The 15,672-nt window shown below is 32.0% G+C and overlaps 2 protein-coding genes across 4 annotated transcripts; both read right to left on the bottom strand.

The window, feature by feature from the left end:
- Window positions 1-149: 149 nt before the first annotated feature.
- On the bottom strand, window positions 150-3,192 carry LOC108454658 (tubby-like F-box protein 3). 2 transcript variants are annotated; one of them, XM_017753190.2, is made up of 6 exons: window positions 2,630-3,192; window positions 1,781-1,868; window positions 1,503-1,632; window positions 1,224-1,403; window positions 596-1,103; window positions 150-382 (listed from the first exon to the last, which is right to left on the bottom strand). In XM_017753190.2, exons 1-5 carry the CDS (start codon window positions 2,936-2,938, stop codon window positions 629-631), a joined length of 1,182 nt encoding a protein of 393 aa, XP_017608679.1. In that variant the 5' UTR covers window positions 2,939-3,192; the 3' UTR covers window positions 150-382; window positions 596-628. The 2 variants fall into 2 exon arrangements, with proteins under 2 accessions (XP_017608679.1, XP_052874909.1); XM_053018949.1 differs by lacking the exon at window positions 2,630-3,192 and adding an exon at window positions 2,064-2,563.
- Window positions 3,193-8,412: 5,220 nt separating this feature from the next.
- On the bottom strand, window positions 8,413-14,508 carry LOC108454778 (uncharacterized). 2 transcript variants are annotated; one of them, XM_053018695.1, is made up of 13 exons: window positions 14,201-14,508; window positions 13,626-13,738; window positions 12,638-12,724; window positions 12,467-12,513; window positions 11,936-11,993; window positions 11,531-11,644; window positions 11,100-11,228; window positions 10,815-10,926; window positions 10,212-10,300; window positions 9,889-9,957; window positions 9,587-9,801; window positions 8,734-8,935; window positions 8,413-8,664 (listed from the first exon to the last, which is right to left on the bottom strand). In XM_053018695.1, exons 2-13 carry the CDS (start codon window positions 13,705-13,707, stop codon window positions 8,660-8,662), a joined length of 1,209 nt encoding a protein of 402 aa, XP_052874655.1. In that variant the 5' UTR covers window positions 13,708-13,738; window positions 14,201-14,508; the 3' UTR covers window positions 8,413-8,659. The 2 variants fall into 2 exon arrangements, with proteins under 2 accessions (XP_052874655.1, XP_017608837.1); XM_017753348.2 differs by having other exon boundaries at window positions 8,413-8,649.
- Between the last annotated feature and the right edge of the window lie 1,164 nt (window positions 14,509-15,672).

The following is a 15,672-nucleotide window of genomic DNA, read 5'->3' as shown; positions in this document are numbered from 1 at the left end:
AACACTTTTGAAAGTTGATGATCAAATTTAACTATATTAAAAAGATTATAAATTTAATTTAATTAAAAAAACTAGATTTCAAACATTAAGGACTAAATTTAACTTTATACCTTTTAAAAACCTATAGGTCCTTAAAGTTACAAATGATATTTTCATATAAATCAAAATACTGTGAATTGCAATTTTATTGTACTTTTTAAATTAAACCAAACTGAATTGTTATTAAATTATTATATGAAACATAAACAAAGCAAAGGAAGATACTCATAAGACAGTTAATTATTTACAATAACTCAATCTAAGTTGAAATGTCATGTACCTTCTTTCCACTTTTACCCCCTAAGATTTGTATTTGCATCAATCTTCATACATATCCCTGATCCTGGACAAAATTGGAAAAAGAAAAAAGTTAGTACTATTCATTTGTTTCGATAATAGTTGTTACACGAACACGACGCAAATATACGAATTTGCCAGATCTACTGATCAACCTCTTCAAGCAATTCCATGTATTGAAATGTAATAAAAACAATAGGTAAAGAATATGGAAAAAAGAATAAAAAAAAAACCATAGTGGCTATGATTAAATACTAACCTCTTTACGATTGTCGATCGTTTATCATGTCGTTTATTCACAAGCAATCTTCGTGTCGAAGCTGCTGAGGCAGATAGCAAATGCTTGGAATGCAGAAATCGGATACCGGTAATCCATGGTGAATAAGTCCTTCCCAACTTTTCCGAACTGGAGGATAATCTTCTCATGTTCTGGCCCAGCTGGTCCGTTTTCGGGAGAAACCACTAGTTGAAAGTTCTTCACTGAAGCAACCGTCACTCGTCCATGGAAATTCAAGCACCAACACTGGAGTTGCTCGTGCCACCTTGGAGATTTATTTCTCAACACCAGTGCCCCACCATCCTTTTGATGGGGCAAAGGTCCAGATAGAAAATTCTTCATGCTTGCTGACTTTGAGTGGAAGCTCGGAATTGATGGAAACACGTTGACATTGTTGACAGAAAACTCAGCCGGGGTCGGAGCAACTCCTCCTGGTCTTATTGAAGTTGCCGGGATGGAATCCATAATACACTGCATTCTCCTTGGACCCCTGGAAATCATATAAAACAGATCCGTATAAGACACTCAAGGAACCGGCATTCTCGGATCTCTATATGACGGTGAGAATAAGAAAATATCGGATCCTTGCGAAAAATAACCTCAATCTTACCGTGAACCTAACATATTCAATTCATATGAAATGTGTGCCGTGGGATAGTTTCTGAAAGGGACTCTAGGCGTAACTTGTTTCGAATATGCTAGCCTTGACGATCGACTTTTAGTCATTTTTGCACCGGCATTACTAGACTGTCCATCAAAGACACTGAACTTGGTTCCTAAAAAATTTGATCTTTGCCAAAATGAAAGTAAAACATAAGACTCGAGATTGCAGGTAAGTTAAAAAACGAATCAATTCAGTATATTTCGTTCCTTATAGCTCACCGCTTACCTTAGTTTCCCAACATAAGTACTGCTCCCCTTCGAAATTTCCTCTGCCCGTAGCGAAATGATATAATCCGTGCAAGTAGGACGCCTACACTTGCAAGCAGCAAGAAGGAACTTTCCATCATCGGTTAGCGCTGCCATAGAGAAAGGAAGAGAAAATTTCAAAGTGTTACCGATAAAAACAAAGATACATGAAGATGTACTGTCCCTAATCAATTAGTCGATTTCAAATACACCGGCAGCTTCGGTTAAACAGGCATAAAAGAAGGAAAAAGAGCTCACCGTTAGTTAAACTGAGGTAAAGGTGATAAGTTTGAGTCGATCGGTTCCGTTTTATAAAGCATTGGAGGAGACATTCCTTCGGACCAGGCTGCAAATGATCCAACACAAGACGGAAGATAGAATGATTAACATGAAAATCTTAAAAGTTGAAATGCTTCGATTCATAGAACTAGTAAACGAAGAATGTAGCTTTGTTGTTGAACCCTGAGGCTTAAACCAGTTAGTTCATACATCCACCATTAACAAGTGGAGTTCAATAGGTTCAGGATTCAAGTCCCGGTACCCTGCCTGTGAGTTGCAGCCTCGTTCGTACTTGAGAAAAAGGCTTTGATGGAGGCTTGGGGATGAGTGGTAGCAGTTGTGGGGAGAAAGAGAAAGAGAAAGAAGAGCATTCTATATAATCTATGTTACTCTGACTCCTCATATTTCTTGAAACACCGATATTCAATACATATACGGACATTGATTCGGAAATATTAACCTTCAAAGATTCTCCAAATATATGAAAATCTCGAAAAAGAAATTGAACATATTCATGTTCAACTCAAACAACAGTGTGTAACATAACCAATGATTAGTTAAGCTAATAATCTATGCAAACCCGAGTTTCATTTTCCTTCAAGCACTTGAAAAAATATACACGGTGGTATGTGGATAAGGATAAAGATAAGGATAAATCAAGCAAGAAAAGTGAAAACGACACTATTTCCAAACAGTGAATTGGAATTGAATTACGATTGATTCAAACTTGAAGCTCTAATCATTTCATTCAAATCTTAGCTCTAAAATCAAAAACAAAAATTGAAAGAACAATGTTTAATAACAATGAAGGGGGAAAATGTTAAGAACCTGTTTAACAGAGATAGGAAAAGTTAATTTCCCTGAAATTTCAGGAACTTGAACGATCTCTTTAATGACGAATCTCCAGCTCCTGCAAACGCCAGCACAGGCGACTACGTTTCTCCTTTGAGGCCAACGAGTTTCAGACTCTTCAATCCTTAACAAAACGTCCCTTAACAATTCATGAGGCAAGTTGGCCCAACAACAATCACCACCACCACCCGCCACTGCCGCCGCGGCCGCGGCCGTGTCTGAACCTTCCAGTTGGTCTTGAACCACCCGGCGTGATCTGAGCCTAGCAATGCACTGTATTGTCATCAATACACGTTAAGAAAAGACTCAAAAGTTTAATGACGATAATGCTCAGTTGTTTTACGTTTGGAAACGAAAAATCTGAGAAAAAGGGTTTTAAGAAAATGAGAAAAATTGTTGGGTTTTTTTTTTTCTTTGAAGATTTGAGTTTTCAAGGAAAATTTGAAAAGTTGTTAGACTTTAACACTCAAAATCATTATATAAAATTGGATTCTTCTTTTCATTTCTAAAGTTCCATAATTATATTCAAAATTGGAGGTTAAAAATTTATTTAATAATGAATATTGGTGGAGTAGTAGTAAATTTATATTTTAATATTATTAAATATATGTTTGTTTTTTAATTCATTATTTTTATTATTTTTAGCAAATATTTTGGTATTATTATTTCATATTTTATTATTATTTTGGATGTTTCTATTTATATTTAGGATTGAGGCTGCATAATGTCACTCATTAACAGTTTTTCAAAAAATTTTATTCTTACAAAGTAATAGATATTATTTTGTGGACTTTTTATCTTTTATATAAAATTTAAAAATTTATTTACATATAATGAAATTTGAACCCAAAATATTATAATTTTTAATATTTTAATTTCATCATTTCAACCAAATATTTTCTTTTAATTTTTTATATAAATTGTTCACTCACATTCTATGTACACAAGAATTTCCTAGTATTTCAATCAATTATAATTATATTTAATATATATAATTTTTTATAATTAGAGTGGAAAATAGAATTGAATCCAGGATCTCATGACTACAATATAATAATACTTTTAGTCATTAGGTTAAGAGGTTATTCGTTATATTTAAAATATTATTTGTTTATTAATTTTCTATATGTAAATATTTATTTTATATAGATATATACATTATCTTCATGTTATTATTTTGTTATTTATATTGCTTTGAAATCTGTGGATATCTTCAAGATATTTTGGGGGATGGAATGTTTGCTTTGGTTCTTACTATTATAAATACCTGAAAATGAAACTGATGTAGAAACATTAATAATTCTTCAATTTGAAACAAGAAATTTCCTATTTTGCACTTATCCTTTGGTTAAAATATACCATAAGTCTCCATACATTTTATAAATTGAAATTTAATCCCTATACTTTTATTTTTAAGAATTTATTCATTCTACTTTTCAAATTTTAAAATTTAGGTCTAATATTAATTGTTAAATTTATTTGTGTGACATTTATAAATTAAAAAATACTCATTCGATAGCCATGTAAATAAAAAAGTGACGTTGTACTAAACTTGAATTTAATTAAAAATTACCAGGGTAAACAATTAGACTTAAATTTTAAAATAAAAAAATAAAAAACTAAATTCTTAAAAATAAAAATATAAAAACTAAATTCTAAATTTTAAAATTACAAAGACTTAAAAACATATTTTAACGAATGTATGAGATTGTTTTAGTGGGAAAGCCGGAAAGGTCATATTCGTGTGTACTTAAATGTGTTAAAAAGGAGAAAAGGTGATAGTGAATATAAATGATGATTCCTTGGTATAAACACCATCTTATTGTCGTTAGTCAATATATTATGATTTTAAATGAGATACTTTGGTATAACCATCTTAGGGTTCCTTCTTTTCTACATTCAAAAGCTTCTTGTAAATTTTTTATTAATAATGATTTGTTTTAGATATTCAATTTTTTATGTAATATTTAAATTTATATATTCTGAAAATAAGCGTGTTTGAACGGTTTATGGAATATAAGTTTAATCGAAATTAAACTAAATTCTATTTTTTATTTAATATATAATTAATTTTAATTTTTATGATGTAAAAATAAATATTTTATCTTTAAAACAGTAAAATATTTATGAAAAAACTTCAAAATTTTATCAAATGATATTTAAAACTAATAAAATAAATTTGAAAATTAAAATGGGAAACCACCCTAATTTTACCAATAGCAAATAATAGATTCGAATTTCGGATCCTATTATATATTTTTAATTATTTTGGTTTACTAAATTTGGATATTTAATGTATTTATATATCCAGTAAATAATGTTATTTAATTTAGATATGAATTCATGTAATAATATACAGTTTTTATACAATATTAGGGATGAAAATGAGAGTCACATAGTTTGAATTCATATTAGATAGATGTCGATAAAAATTTTAATCAACGCTCCATTCAATATTGTAAATGAATCTAGATATTCAATAAAATAGTGTTATTTAATTTGAATTCATATCAATTTTTTAAAAATTATATAAATTAAAACTAAAATATTTAAAAAGAAATTAATATAAATGATAGGTTGGACAGCCATCTCGTTATATAATAATAATAATAATAATAATAATAATAATAATAATAATGGTGAATTAAAAAATCAATTGGCTTATCTAAAATTGATTAGAAGTTTGGTTTTATACGTGACCCTTTGGACCCATTCAAATGAATCCCCTCAATTATTTATCTGTTAATCCTTATCCTTTCTCGATGTAGCTTAACCCTTTCAATTTTAAGATTTTAGTGTACGGGAGGAACTTACAATGACTCTCTCATTTTTCTTTATCTTATTAACAATATTACAATATTTTTAATATTAAAATGGATATGGAGAAAGTGTGGGTTTCGAATTATCAGATGTTATTTATTGGAGTAGATCGGTTGGATTAGTTGAATCGAAAATCAGTTGAATATCAGTTCGAAGAAGAATATTGAATCAGTTGAATTGGACAAAATATTAGTTAAAATTGGATGGATGAACCAAAATTTTAATATTTTTTATTTTTATGAATTTTTTTTATTTATTTAATCGAACCGAACAAATTAATTGAACTAATAAACTGGTCACCTATCACCAATTCAATTTTAAAAGCCTTGAAAAAAAGATGTTTAACAAAATTTGTATTAGAAATAAATATAAAAATAAACCTTTTGTTTATATATTTCCTATAATTTTCATAAACGTGACCATTTAAGGTCAATTTGGGTGTTGATTCAAAGGGGAAAAATTGGTGGAGAATTTGAAGCTTTTTTTAAGGAACATTCTGTCCAATCACCACTAATGGTGGTGGTTTTTGCTTTCAAAACTAACATGTAAAGATATTTATAGATCATATCGAGTGAAGATTTAATTTATTACCAAAATTCGAATTCAAACGAAATTTTCAATAAATTTAGTTTCATTTCATATATGTTTTTCTTAATACATTCTCTATAATACTACCGACATGCAAAGCCTTAACTAATTATTCTCTTCAAAACACTACGGAAACTTTTAAGAATTTTCAATAACAATAGATTAATTCAAAAGTTTTTATTTATTTATTACAAAAAAAAGAAGAAAATATTGCAGCTTAAAAACAGAAAAAAGGACAGTTGATATTCGAATCTCTTTTAATATGAAATTACCTATGATGTAGAAAACCTCCATGGTAATAAGCAAATACTAAAAAAAAAAAAAAAGATCTCTTTTAGTTCAGAAAAGGAGAAATCATGAAGTATATTTAATGTTTAAAGGTTTAAACAAGAAATGATAGCTACCGGCTACAACGTATTATCCGTGTGCCATAGGGTGTGAATGCTACCAAAAATTAAAGAAGAAAGTGACTTTTCCTTTCCAATTGTTACTAATTCGCTTTACTTCACGAAAGTGAACCACCACCAACCAGCATGAAACTACACGACAAAGCTACATAATGCTTATATATAGGGTTAATTCCATGAAAGCTTCCTAAACTTTGGAGCAATTTCTATATTGATCCCCAACTTCAAAGCATTTCAATACAAGTATCCTAGTGTATTATTCACTAACTGTGTTCAATCATTCACCTCTATTATAAGTACTAGTTCCATTAAATAAATCAATTCAATACTTACACTAATAAAAAGAATCTAATAAGACAACTTTTAATATAATAAATACTTACCATTTAACAAAGCTAATGTTCTTAAAACTTTTATAAATATGCAAATGAAATGTTTTGTTCCAAAAAAAATTAAATTTAAAACCAGACTGATGATTGAATCGATTAGGACACCGATTCGTCGAATCAACTAATTCGATTAAATAAATCATTAAAACATTCATAAAAATAAAAATTTATATTAAAAACCTATACAACTGTCATTTTAATTCAATCTGTACCGGTTCGCGAACCAACCAAAACCGATTCAATCTCTTTCTAGATCATTACCCCAACCAATTCTCAGTCCAACTAGTCCAATCAACTGGTCAAGTTCCAGCAACCATGGTTCAAAGTTGAACTCCAACTCCAAATGAAAAAAAAAAAAAACTCATACCCTATCTAAAAACTATAAATGTCAATTCTGTTAAAATTCAACATTATCTAATTCTTTTTACCAATTTAAGAGTCAAACTAATTTGAACTGATCTCAATCTTCATAATAGAGGGGCCTCATAGGTACTTTCACCATCCTTTCCATCCCACATTTTCTGCTAGTTAGCAAACCGTCACCGACTGCTAATGGAACGATGCTGGAAATGCCAAAAGAAGGGATAAATTTGGTATAATATTAAGGACCAAATTAGGACAATTTGAAATTTAGGAACTAATATAAAAATTGCCCTAAAGGGACCTTTAGTGCGATTTTATATATCAGTCACACTAACACCGTATATATGAACAAATGTGAAAACTGATTCCTATGAGACCCACTTCTCCATTGTCACTGTAATTGGGAACAAATGGCAAAAAATCACTGATCCTAATTCTAAAGAATCCCTGTTGCGGCTTGTCACTATCCTATTTTATTCTGACAGGTTAGGTTACATACGAGTATGTATCTGACACATATATACTCAATATTTTTAAGTTTTTCATATATTTAAAAACTCATGTCCATAATCCTATTTCGAACACAGACACTTAAGAAAATTTTTTTTTAAAAAAAGCAACAAAGTCCACATAACTGATTGCAACTGGCCACATCATCAACAAACCAGACTTCTCTTTTAAATTTTTTTTCTTGTCAGTGAACTGGAAGTTTCCACAAAAGAAGTGCAAGTTAGGAACATTTAGTAAACCTTCCGGACAAAGACAATAGGCTGTCCAAATCTGTTGCTATCAAAAACCACCATTGTGAATTGCATTTGCAGATGGTAAGGAAAACCCTGCATCAGTTTGTCACTGAACCAAGGCACGGACCTTGTAGCGGTCCTACCATCCTTCATTATCTGCAATACCAATCAACAACATATCTTGAAAGCTAATGGCCAAATCTTCTATTCCTTACCTAAATGGCTTCTTCGGAGCGAAATACGCGAGATAATCAGGTCCTTTCTTTCACATTTATGTTTGGTTTCAACCAAGTTGGATAATTAGACCTAGTTCCAGATCTTGAAATTAGGGCTTGAGATCCGGAACGAATAAATGGATACACTATCCGAAGCAGGAGGATAATAGACTATACAACACCTAAAACGGTAAAAACGGCATGGAGGAGCTCAAATAGACCGGTGAGCAACAGTAATTGAAAGATATTTACTTCATTTCCATGAAATATAAATAGAAGCAAGTTGTCAAAAGTGTAATTCAGAAGACTAGAATGAACAATTGAAGAGATATGCTTTCCTAGGTTTTCAAAAATGGATCCTAAATCTCATGTATGGCTAAATACACCTTCGCCAAGCAAAAATTGATCCTGGGACTGTCTATACAACAGGAACACTTCCATTAGGAGGCTGCAAAGGCCCCAGCAGTTTGTCTGCAGAAAATCAAACTACAAGAAGATTTGTAAAGAAAGAAGTCAAAAACTTTGGAGCAAACCGCAACTATGTTAGTAGACTACCTGAGTTCCCAGCAAAAGTATGGTGCTCAGGAACATATTTGCTTCGGGTCAATCCAACAGAATCAGCCTGAGGCCTTGGAATAATATCAACAGGATGCGGATTTGAGAAGTCATTGGATGGCAGGCACACCTCAGATTTACTCGAGCATAATTCTGAAATTTGGGCAAGAACTTGATCGGGCTTCTGCAGAGAAGACTCTGGCTGCATTTCAAGGAACATGAAATTAGTCAAAGTTTTTCTGAACTCAATGAATACTTCTAGATATTGCAGTGCAGCAAAAGAGTTATGGCAATCAAACATATAGATACAAATTTATTCTATTTAACTGATAAACAATCCACTCAATCCTTGAAGTTTCAGTTCATCTAGATGCATAAAACATATGAATCACATAGGGCATATCAAAAAGCACTTCATTATTTTTAAAAATCCATGCTGTGCTTCTTCATGATTAAAGAAGCCCTAATTGCTTCAAATAATAAGCATCAATCTTTAGTTTGCTTGGTGGACATTCGTCTGTTGAACTTTGAATAGCATTCCACTGATTGTTGAGTTGAGGACTTTAACTTAAAGTCAAGGATGAGATCTTGAAGATATAAATGAAATTAATGACTAGGTATCTTGTAAAAGTTAAATGGTGACCCTTTTTTTCTGTTATTTTCGGTTTTTCCTACTAAATTAAAACAAAGTTGCAAGGGAAACTCAAGATTAATCATGAAAAAGCTTCCAGTTAGATGATTCAAAATAATCTCTCTTTAATTCATTTGTGTCCTTAAGCAAATCACATTCAAACTCATTACAACCTAGATGAAAGAGGAAAGCCTAAAGTAAGCATAGTTAGCAGGGGCAAACCTTCTTGGTAAGTAGATTATCCGCCTGTTCAAGAGGACAGCCCCCCTGAGAAGAATCCCGTAACATCATCGTGCTCTGCTTTGACACTTGTCGATTAGCCATTTCACTGTAAAGTTCTTTGGTTGAAGTAATGAAGTACTGGTGACTAAGCGCTAAGCGAAGACGACTATTTCTTTGAGAGTAATACATTTTGGTACTAAGAGGGGCAGGTGAATCTGATTTAATGGCAGGCAAAAAGAGAGTTCATGGTCAATTACAAGATTCAGAAACTACTACACTTAAGTGAAAGCAGTAAGGATTACCTTTTGTCAGCTTACAGTTAACGTTAGGGGTTTCACTTCTGGAAACTGTTCCAATTGGAGAGTCCTTTGCTGCAAATGTACATGATAAACATTAATGCATGAGTAGCAACGAGCAATAATTTGGTAATAGGATAGCCTTTCTGAGAGGCATATATCTCTGCTCCAGAATTTTGGTTAAAAGCCATCCCAAGATACTCAAACAAAACATCGAAAACTCTTATTGTGAACCAAAGCCTTTCTGCCTTAGCTAAATGCCGGAGATATTGTCCAACTGAGAATTTTCAGGAAATAGAATGACAACAACAAATTTAGTATAGCCTTACATGCATACAGGTCATGTGAATTTAGAATATTTTTCACACCAGAAGCTGTTTTTGGATCATCCGGAAAGGGAAGTCGGTTACCAGCTAGCCTACCAAAAAGAGAAAAGGAAGGCATCATCCACTAGAAAACAAAAAGATCTTCAGAAAGAATAACAAAAGCTTGAATAACAAGAGGTGACCTACTTCATAAGGAGCCCGGAAAAAAGCTAACAAAATATCACAATTCATAAGTACAACATTTTACAAAATCAATCCTCCCCAGGCTGGCAGACTGTAAAGAAAGAAATGAATCAACCTAAATGCCAATATGCTCAGTCACTTAAAACCTTTCTCAAACATTTGCACTCATATACTCCATGTTTAAGCTACAGAAAAAAAGAATACAATACTCATCTCAAAGGAAAGGAACAAGAAGAGGAAAACAGGTTTCTGGAAACCACAAATTGGGTAGAGTCAACAGTAATGAAGAGGAAGATAATTACAAGCATGCTAAGGTAAAATTTGTTTTAAAGAAAAGACAATTTTATCATGCTAAACTATAAGCAGACATCATTAGGACAAATTTACTATTATTTGAAAAGAAAAAAAGGACAACGAGAATACAATTTAAAGCGTTTTGTTGAAGGTGGCACTAGAGAGGCTGATTGATCAGTATTCTGGGGACTAATTCCTGAGCCATCCATCAGATATCCCATACCTATACAAGTTGAATTCCCTAAAAGAAAAGGGAAATGATGCATCAAGCTCAAATAACGAAGCAGTTGCTGCAAAGGGAGAACTGACATGTATTAACTAAATAATGACACATTTCACATAGCCATTACATCATAAAATCATACCATTAAATAATGGGAAAAGCAAGAGAAATCAACAACATGTTCCACTTACGTTTCACATGCATGGTTAAGGAAGAAGTCATTCCAATTTGCCCATCCACGAGGGATTCTGATGCTGTAGGATCATCATCAGCATCAATAATTTCGGATCTTTCCTGGTCCCCAGCTAGTGTAGGTTGGTCTAAGAGAGGTTAAGAAATATAAAAATATGAATCAACTAGGAAATACAAGTTTCCTAGTAATGAAACTGAAAAAGTAGGGCACTTCTTTAACATAAAACACAAGGAAACCAAAAAACAAATTTTCATTTAAAGAGAAAAAACATCTAAAGCTATTTTAAGTACTTTTGATATTTCTATTTTCCCGAAAAAAGAGTGATTAGTATAGTAACAAATTGAATAAAAGGAGATTGAAACTTAAAAGCGAAGGCAACAAAAATAATTAAACACATTGGAGAAGAAAAAGGTGAAAAAAATTGGATACTAGCATAAGCTGCTACTGACTTCTTCCTTTCCTTCCTTGGAGGTTTCCTATGGCCTGTATTACCATCAAGCTCCAAAATAATTTCTTCTGTGATTTTTAGTGACCTACAGAGTTCTGGAAAAATCGGCAGGGAGAGAAAAGAAACAATTTCAGTGAAGCACCACTAACTAAAGAAACAATGTAGACAAAATGACCATAAATCCCTAGTTCATACTGCTTATAGAAAGATCATTGAGAACAATAGCAATTGACTGACAACAGAAATTACATTAAATGCAGATAAATGTTTATCAATATTATAGATGATAATAATAAACTAGTCTTAACATCAATTTTAGCAGTGTTTGAATTAATCATAATGACAAATTGGGAAAAGTTGGTTACAAAAGTAAAATGCCTCCATACCTGCATGAGCAGCATATTGACTGGCCTTGACCGGCTTCTTACAAGCATTACAACATACCTTCATGATTATATTAAACAATTACGCGACAGAAAAAAAATTTGCCGTGCATAAAAACAACTTATGTAGAACCCAACGAACTGACTGTATAAAGAATAAATTTCTACCTTGGTGAAGACACAACCTTAAAACTAAAAACAAATAAAACACACGTTGGATGCTACAAAGAAATTTTGGTAACTAAGAATGTAAAAGGCAAGCCACTTGGTGAGTATTCTCATGCGAAAAAGTTAAACTCTAGGTGGCTTTAATTAACCATACATTTGCAAAACCCCATGTAGGACTCAAATGTGAATTTCTTTTTTATTTAAGATTATACATCAGCAATCCAAACCATATAGAGGGAGCCTTAATAGGCAAAGGTATCATAGTTATAGATCAGAGAGAGCATCAACAGAAACAACTCTTTAGATGAAAGAGTTTTATACATGATGTCAAAGAGAACTGAGATTTCATAGCTCAGATAAACTCACCAAATTTAAAGGATCAGTCATGGGCTTCAAGCCAAAGACATGCATATCTGTGAGAAAAATCAACGTGCCATCATAAACAATGATCACAGCATGGCCCATATAATTTGGTGCAAAAGAAACATTATTAAATTGAAAAACCAATAGAACAAACATTAGTCCGCACAGCATCACCTTCTTCATCAAGTAAATTTGCCTCATCTGCCTCATGCAATTCTCTGTAAATGTATTGAGCAGCTAATTTTTTATTGCCAACCTCCTCTGCCAACAGCGAGGACAATGTCAATACCATGTTGTTTAATAAATTGGACCAACATATCCAGTTCATTTGAAACAGTAAGACCTAAATTTGATAACACATCCTCCGAGTGCAAGCAACAATGGTCAAGTTTGAGGTGCGGTTTCATAAATTTGACAACATGCTTCTTTTGTTTTAACTATTTTAAAAGTGAATCAAGAGTTTTACACATCTAATTACATGCTTGAATAAGACAGAAAGACAGAACAAAAACAAATAAAAAAGATCTAGTAAATGGATCAAAAGTGCGAAATATTGAGGGAGAAACAGGAAGTTGTGGGTTCTCTTTTTGTGGTGGAGCAGAGCTACCACTAACTTCACTATAATAATTACAGAGACCTTCTCAAAAAGAAAGAATAATTACAGAGTTTCTCAAAAAGAAGAGACCAATTGTATGACACAACATATTTATCTCCCTTAAAGCATTCAGAACATGACAGTTACATACAATATAAAAGAATAAAAGTAAGAAACGGGTGATGCAAAATTGAGATATTTCTTTAATGATTTCTCTTACGTCAGTTCATTTGCAACATTCTATTTCACTTCCTAGTAACTAATTACTGATTGCTCACAAAATTAGACCACATCATTTCAATTTGACCATGCAACCAACGAGTGCAAATTATTAAAATTTTTATAATAAGCGTTGCTTCAACTCTTCATTTTTCTTGAAATACCCATGTTGGACACATATGGACGTGGATGTGAGGATATAATCCCAAGACGCTCTAAATACAAGGAAACTTGTTAAGAAAAGGCATACACGTGGCAGTCACATACTCTATCTATCACACCCGAATTGAAGTAACATATTGGAAGCATTCACATTCCGATATTTCATACCGTGTAATAATAGTGTACCTGCTATACTCGGCGAGATGCTTCCTGCTTCAAGAAGCCTAGCCATAACCGCCATTCTACCACTTCCCAGTGAGCATACCATTGAGACACAAAGCTAGCTCCGAATCTATACACTGCAATGAACAATGCAGATAAAATCACCACAATGTTACTACAGCAATGTATAGCTCATAATTAATACTAATGCTAATAATAATTCCACGCGTTTAAAATTTATTGTTTTTCAATAAATGCTGGCAATTCCAGGAGTTAAAAAGTTTGAAAACTATCATGTTTGTAAAATTGTATATTATTAACCATTTCCTTTTCATATTAATTTTTAAGAGAAATAAAATTTAAATAATTAAAGGAAACTCAAATGTAAAAAATGTGATTAAACAAAATTTAAAATAAAAACGAGGAAAAACTATATACATTGTAAATTCACATATACAAAAAATCTTACGCAGTCATGCAATCCAGAATAAAGAAAATACAAGAAATTATAGCTCGTTAAAAAAATTTACAGTTTTTAAAAAAAATAAAAAAAAAACTATAAAAATAGAATATGAAAATGATAAAGAATAAAGACTCACCTCGATCTACACCATTAAAATTTTGGGAAAAAACCCTAAAATTGCGGAGAAAGTTAAAAAATTCGAATTAGTTCTCAAAACAAAGCGCTGATCCCGATGCAATGTGAGTGAAACTAAAAGTTCAGGAAAGAGCTGCAATGGCGGAAATGGAAACCCTAGGCGGAGAGAAGAGATGAGTTGGCATTGTGGCGGAGCAAAATTGGGAAGGAAAAATAAAACGAAAACAAAAAACTGACGGTTTTTCTCTTTTGGATTTTGGTTTTCCGTTAATATATGCGCTGGGGGTTGCATTATAGCGATGTGGTCCTCGCCGCATTGGATAACAGGCTACTTTAGACACTTTTAAAATTAAAAATATTATAAATAACAATATAAATTTTGAACTGACTTCTTTGAAAAAGAAATTTGAATTGACCTCTCATCCGCCCAGTTGGGTAGGCCCAGCTCAGACCGGGCTATATCGCGTTTGAATTCAACTTGTTTATGGGCTAAGTGATTAGATCGGTCCAACCGGCTCGGCCTGAGTTTTGGCAATGATATTTTGTCTTTGAATCTGGTTCTGTCCGAATTTAAATTGAATAATTTGAAATATATTTTATTTAAATTTAAGCATATAATATAGAATATTAATATTAGATTTTTTATTTTTTATTTTTTAAAATAGTAGAGTGAGTTATTTGGGTGGGTTGAGTTGAGTTAAGACTTTTTTTTTTTAAATCAAACTACAGACTAGCCTAAATTAATTAATTCTTCCATACTTACTACTTGACGGCTAACGCCATCTAGATTTTCCAAAGTGCAAACAAGTACTTTTTTGAACTTGATAAATGATGCCAACTTGAGAGGCTTGGTAAATACATTAACAACTTGATCTTCATTTTAGTTCAATTGTTCCTTCATGATTAAAGTTTCACAAAAAAGGTACTATTTTATATCAATATGCTTGTTTCTTCTGTGTAGCATAAGATTTTTTTTTGTTTTTTTGACAATTGGATGTTTGAGTTGTTTTCACAAAAATTTGTAATGTCTCTTTCTTGCTTGAATTCCAAGTCTTCAAGAATTTTTTTTCTGTCCGTGAGGATCCCACCAGAGCGCCTTCAATATGACCACACCGAACTTGTGGAGCTTCAATATGACCACACCAAACTTGTGGAGCTTGTTTTAGTCCATATAAAATATTTTTCAATCTATAAATTTTATGCTTTCTTTTTTTATCTTAATATAATTATGGGGTTGTTCAATAAATACCTCTTCCATGCAAGAATGTCAATTCGATATTTAATTGAAAGTTAGGCCAATAATTATGTATTGCTAATGCAATCATCAATATGATGATGTTATGTACTATAACTAGGGCAAAAACTTATATGTAGTCCACGCCATACTTTTACTTGTACCCATTAGCTACTTACCACGCCTTGCACTTGTCAACTTGGCCATTTTCCTTCACATTTATCTTGTAGACCCACTTG

The sequence above is a fragment of the Gossypium arboreum genome, chromosome 9 (assembly GCF_025698485.1).
Source record: "Gossypium arboreum isolate Shixiya-1 chromosome 9, ASM2569848v2, whole genome shotgun sequence".
NCBI lineage: Eukaryota > Viridiplantae > Streptophyta > Magnoliopsida > Malvales > Malvaceae > Gossypium > Gossypium arboreum.
Note: the sequence above shows the minus strand (reverse complement) of the source record. Positions and strands in the feature narration are given on the sequence as shown.

What these genes read in the sequence shown, in the direction of transcription:
- LOC108454778 (XM_017753348.2), bottom strand. Translation starts at nt 13,707, where the DNA reads ATGGTATGCTCACTGGGAAGTGGTAGAATGGCGGTTATGGCTAGGCTT. An exon ending in AAATTTACTTGATGAAGAAG is followed by an intron (nt 12,514 to 12,637) that starts GTGATGCTGTGC and finishes TTTTTCTCACAG; the next exon opens with ATATGCATGTCTTTGGCTTG. An exon ending in TACTTTTGCTGGGAACTCAG is followed by an intron (nt 8,650 to 8,733) that starts GTAGTCTACTAA and finishes GATTTTCTGCAG; the next exon opens with ACAAACTGCTGGGGCCTTTG.
- LOC108454658 (XM_017753190.2), bottom strand. Translation starts at nt 2,938, where the DNA reads ATGACAATACAGTGCATTGCTAGGCTCAGATCACGCCGGGTGGTTCAA. An exon ending in ACTTATGTTGGGAAACTAAG is followed by an intron (nt 1,404 to 1,502) that starts GTAAGCGGTGAG and finishes ATTTTGGCAAAG; the next exon opens with ATCAAATTTTTTAGGAACCA. An exon ending in TTGAATATGTTAGGTTCACG is followed by an intron (nt 1,104 to 1,223) that starts GTAAGATTGAGG and finishes TATGATTTCCAG; the next exon opens with GGGTCCAAGGAGAATGCAGT.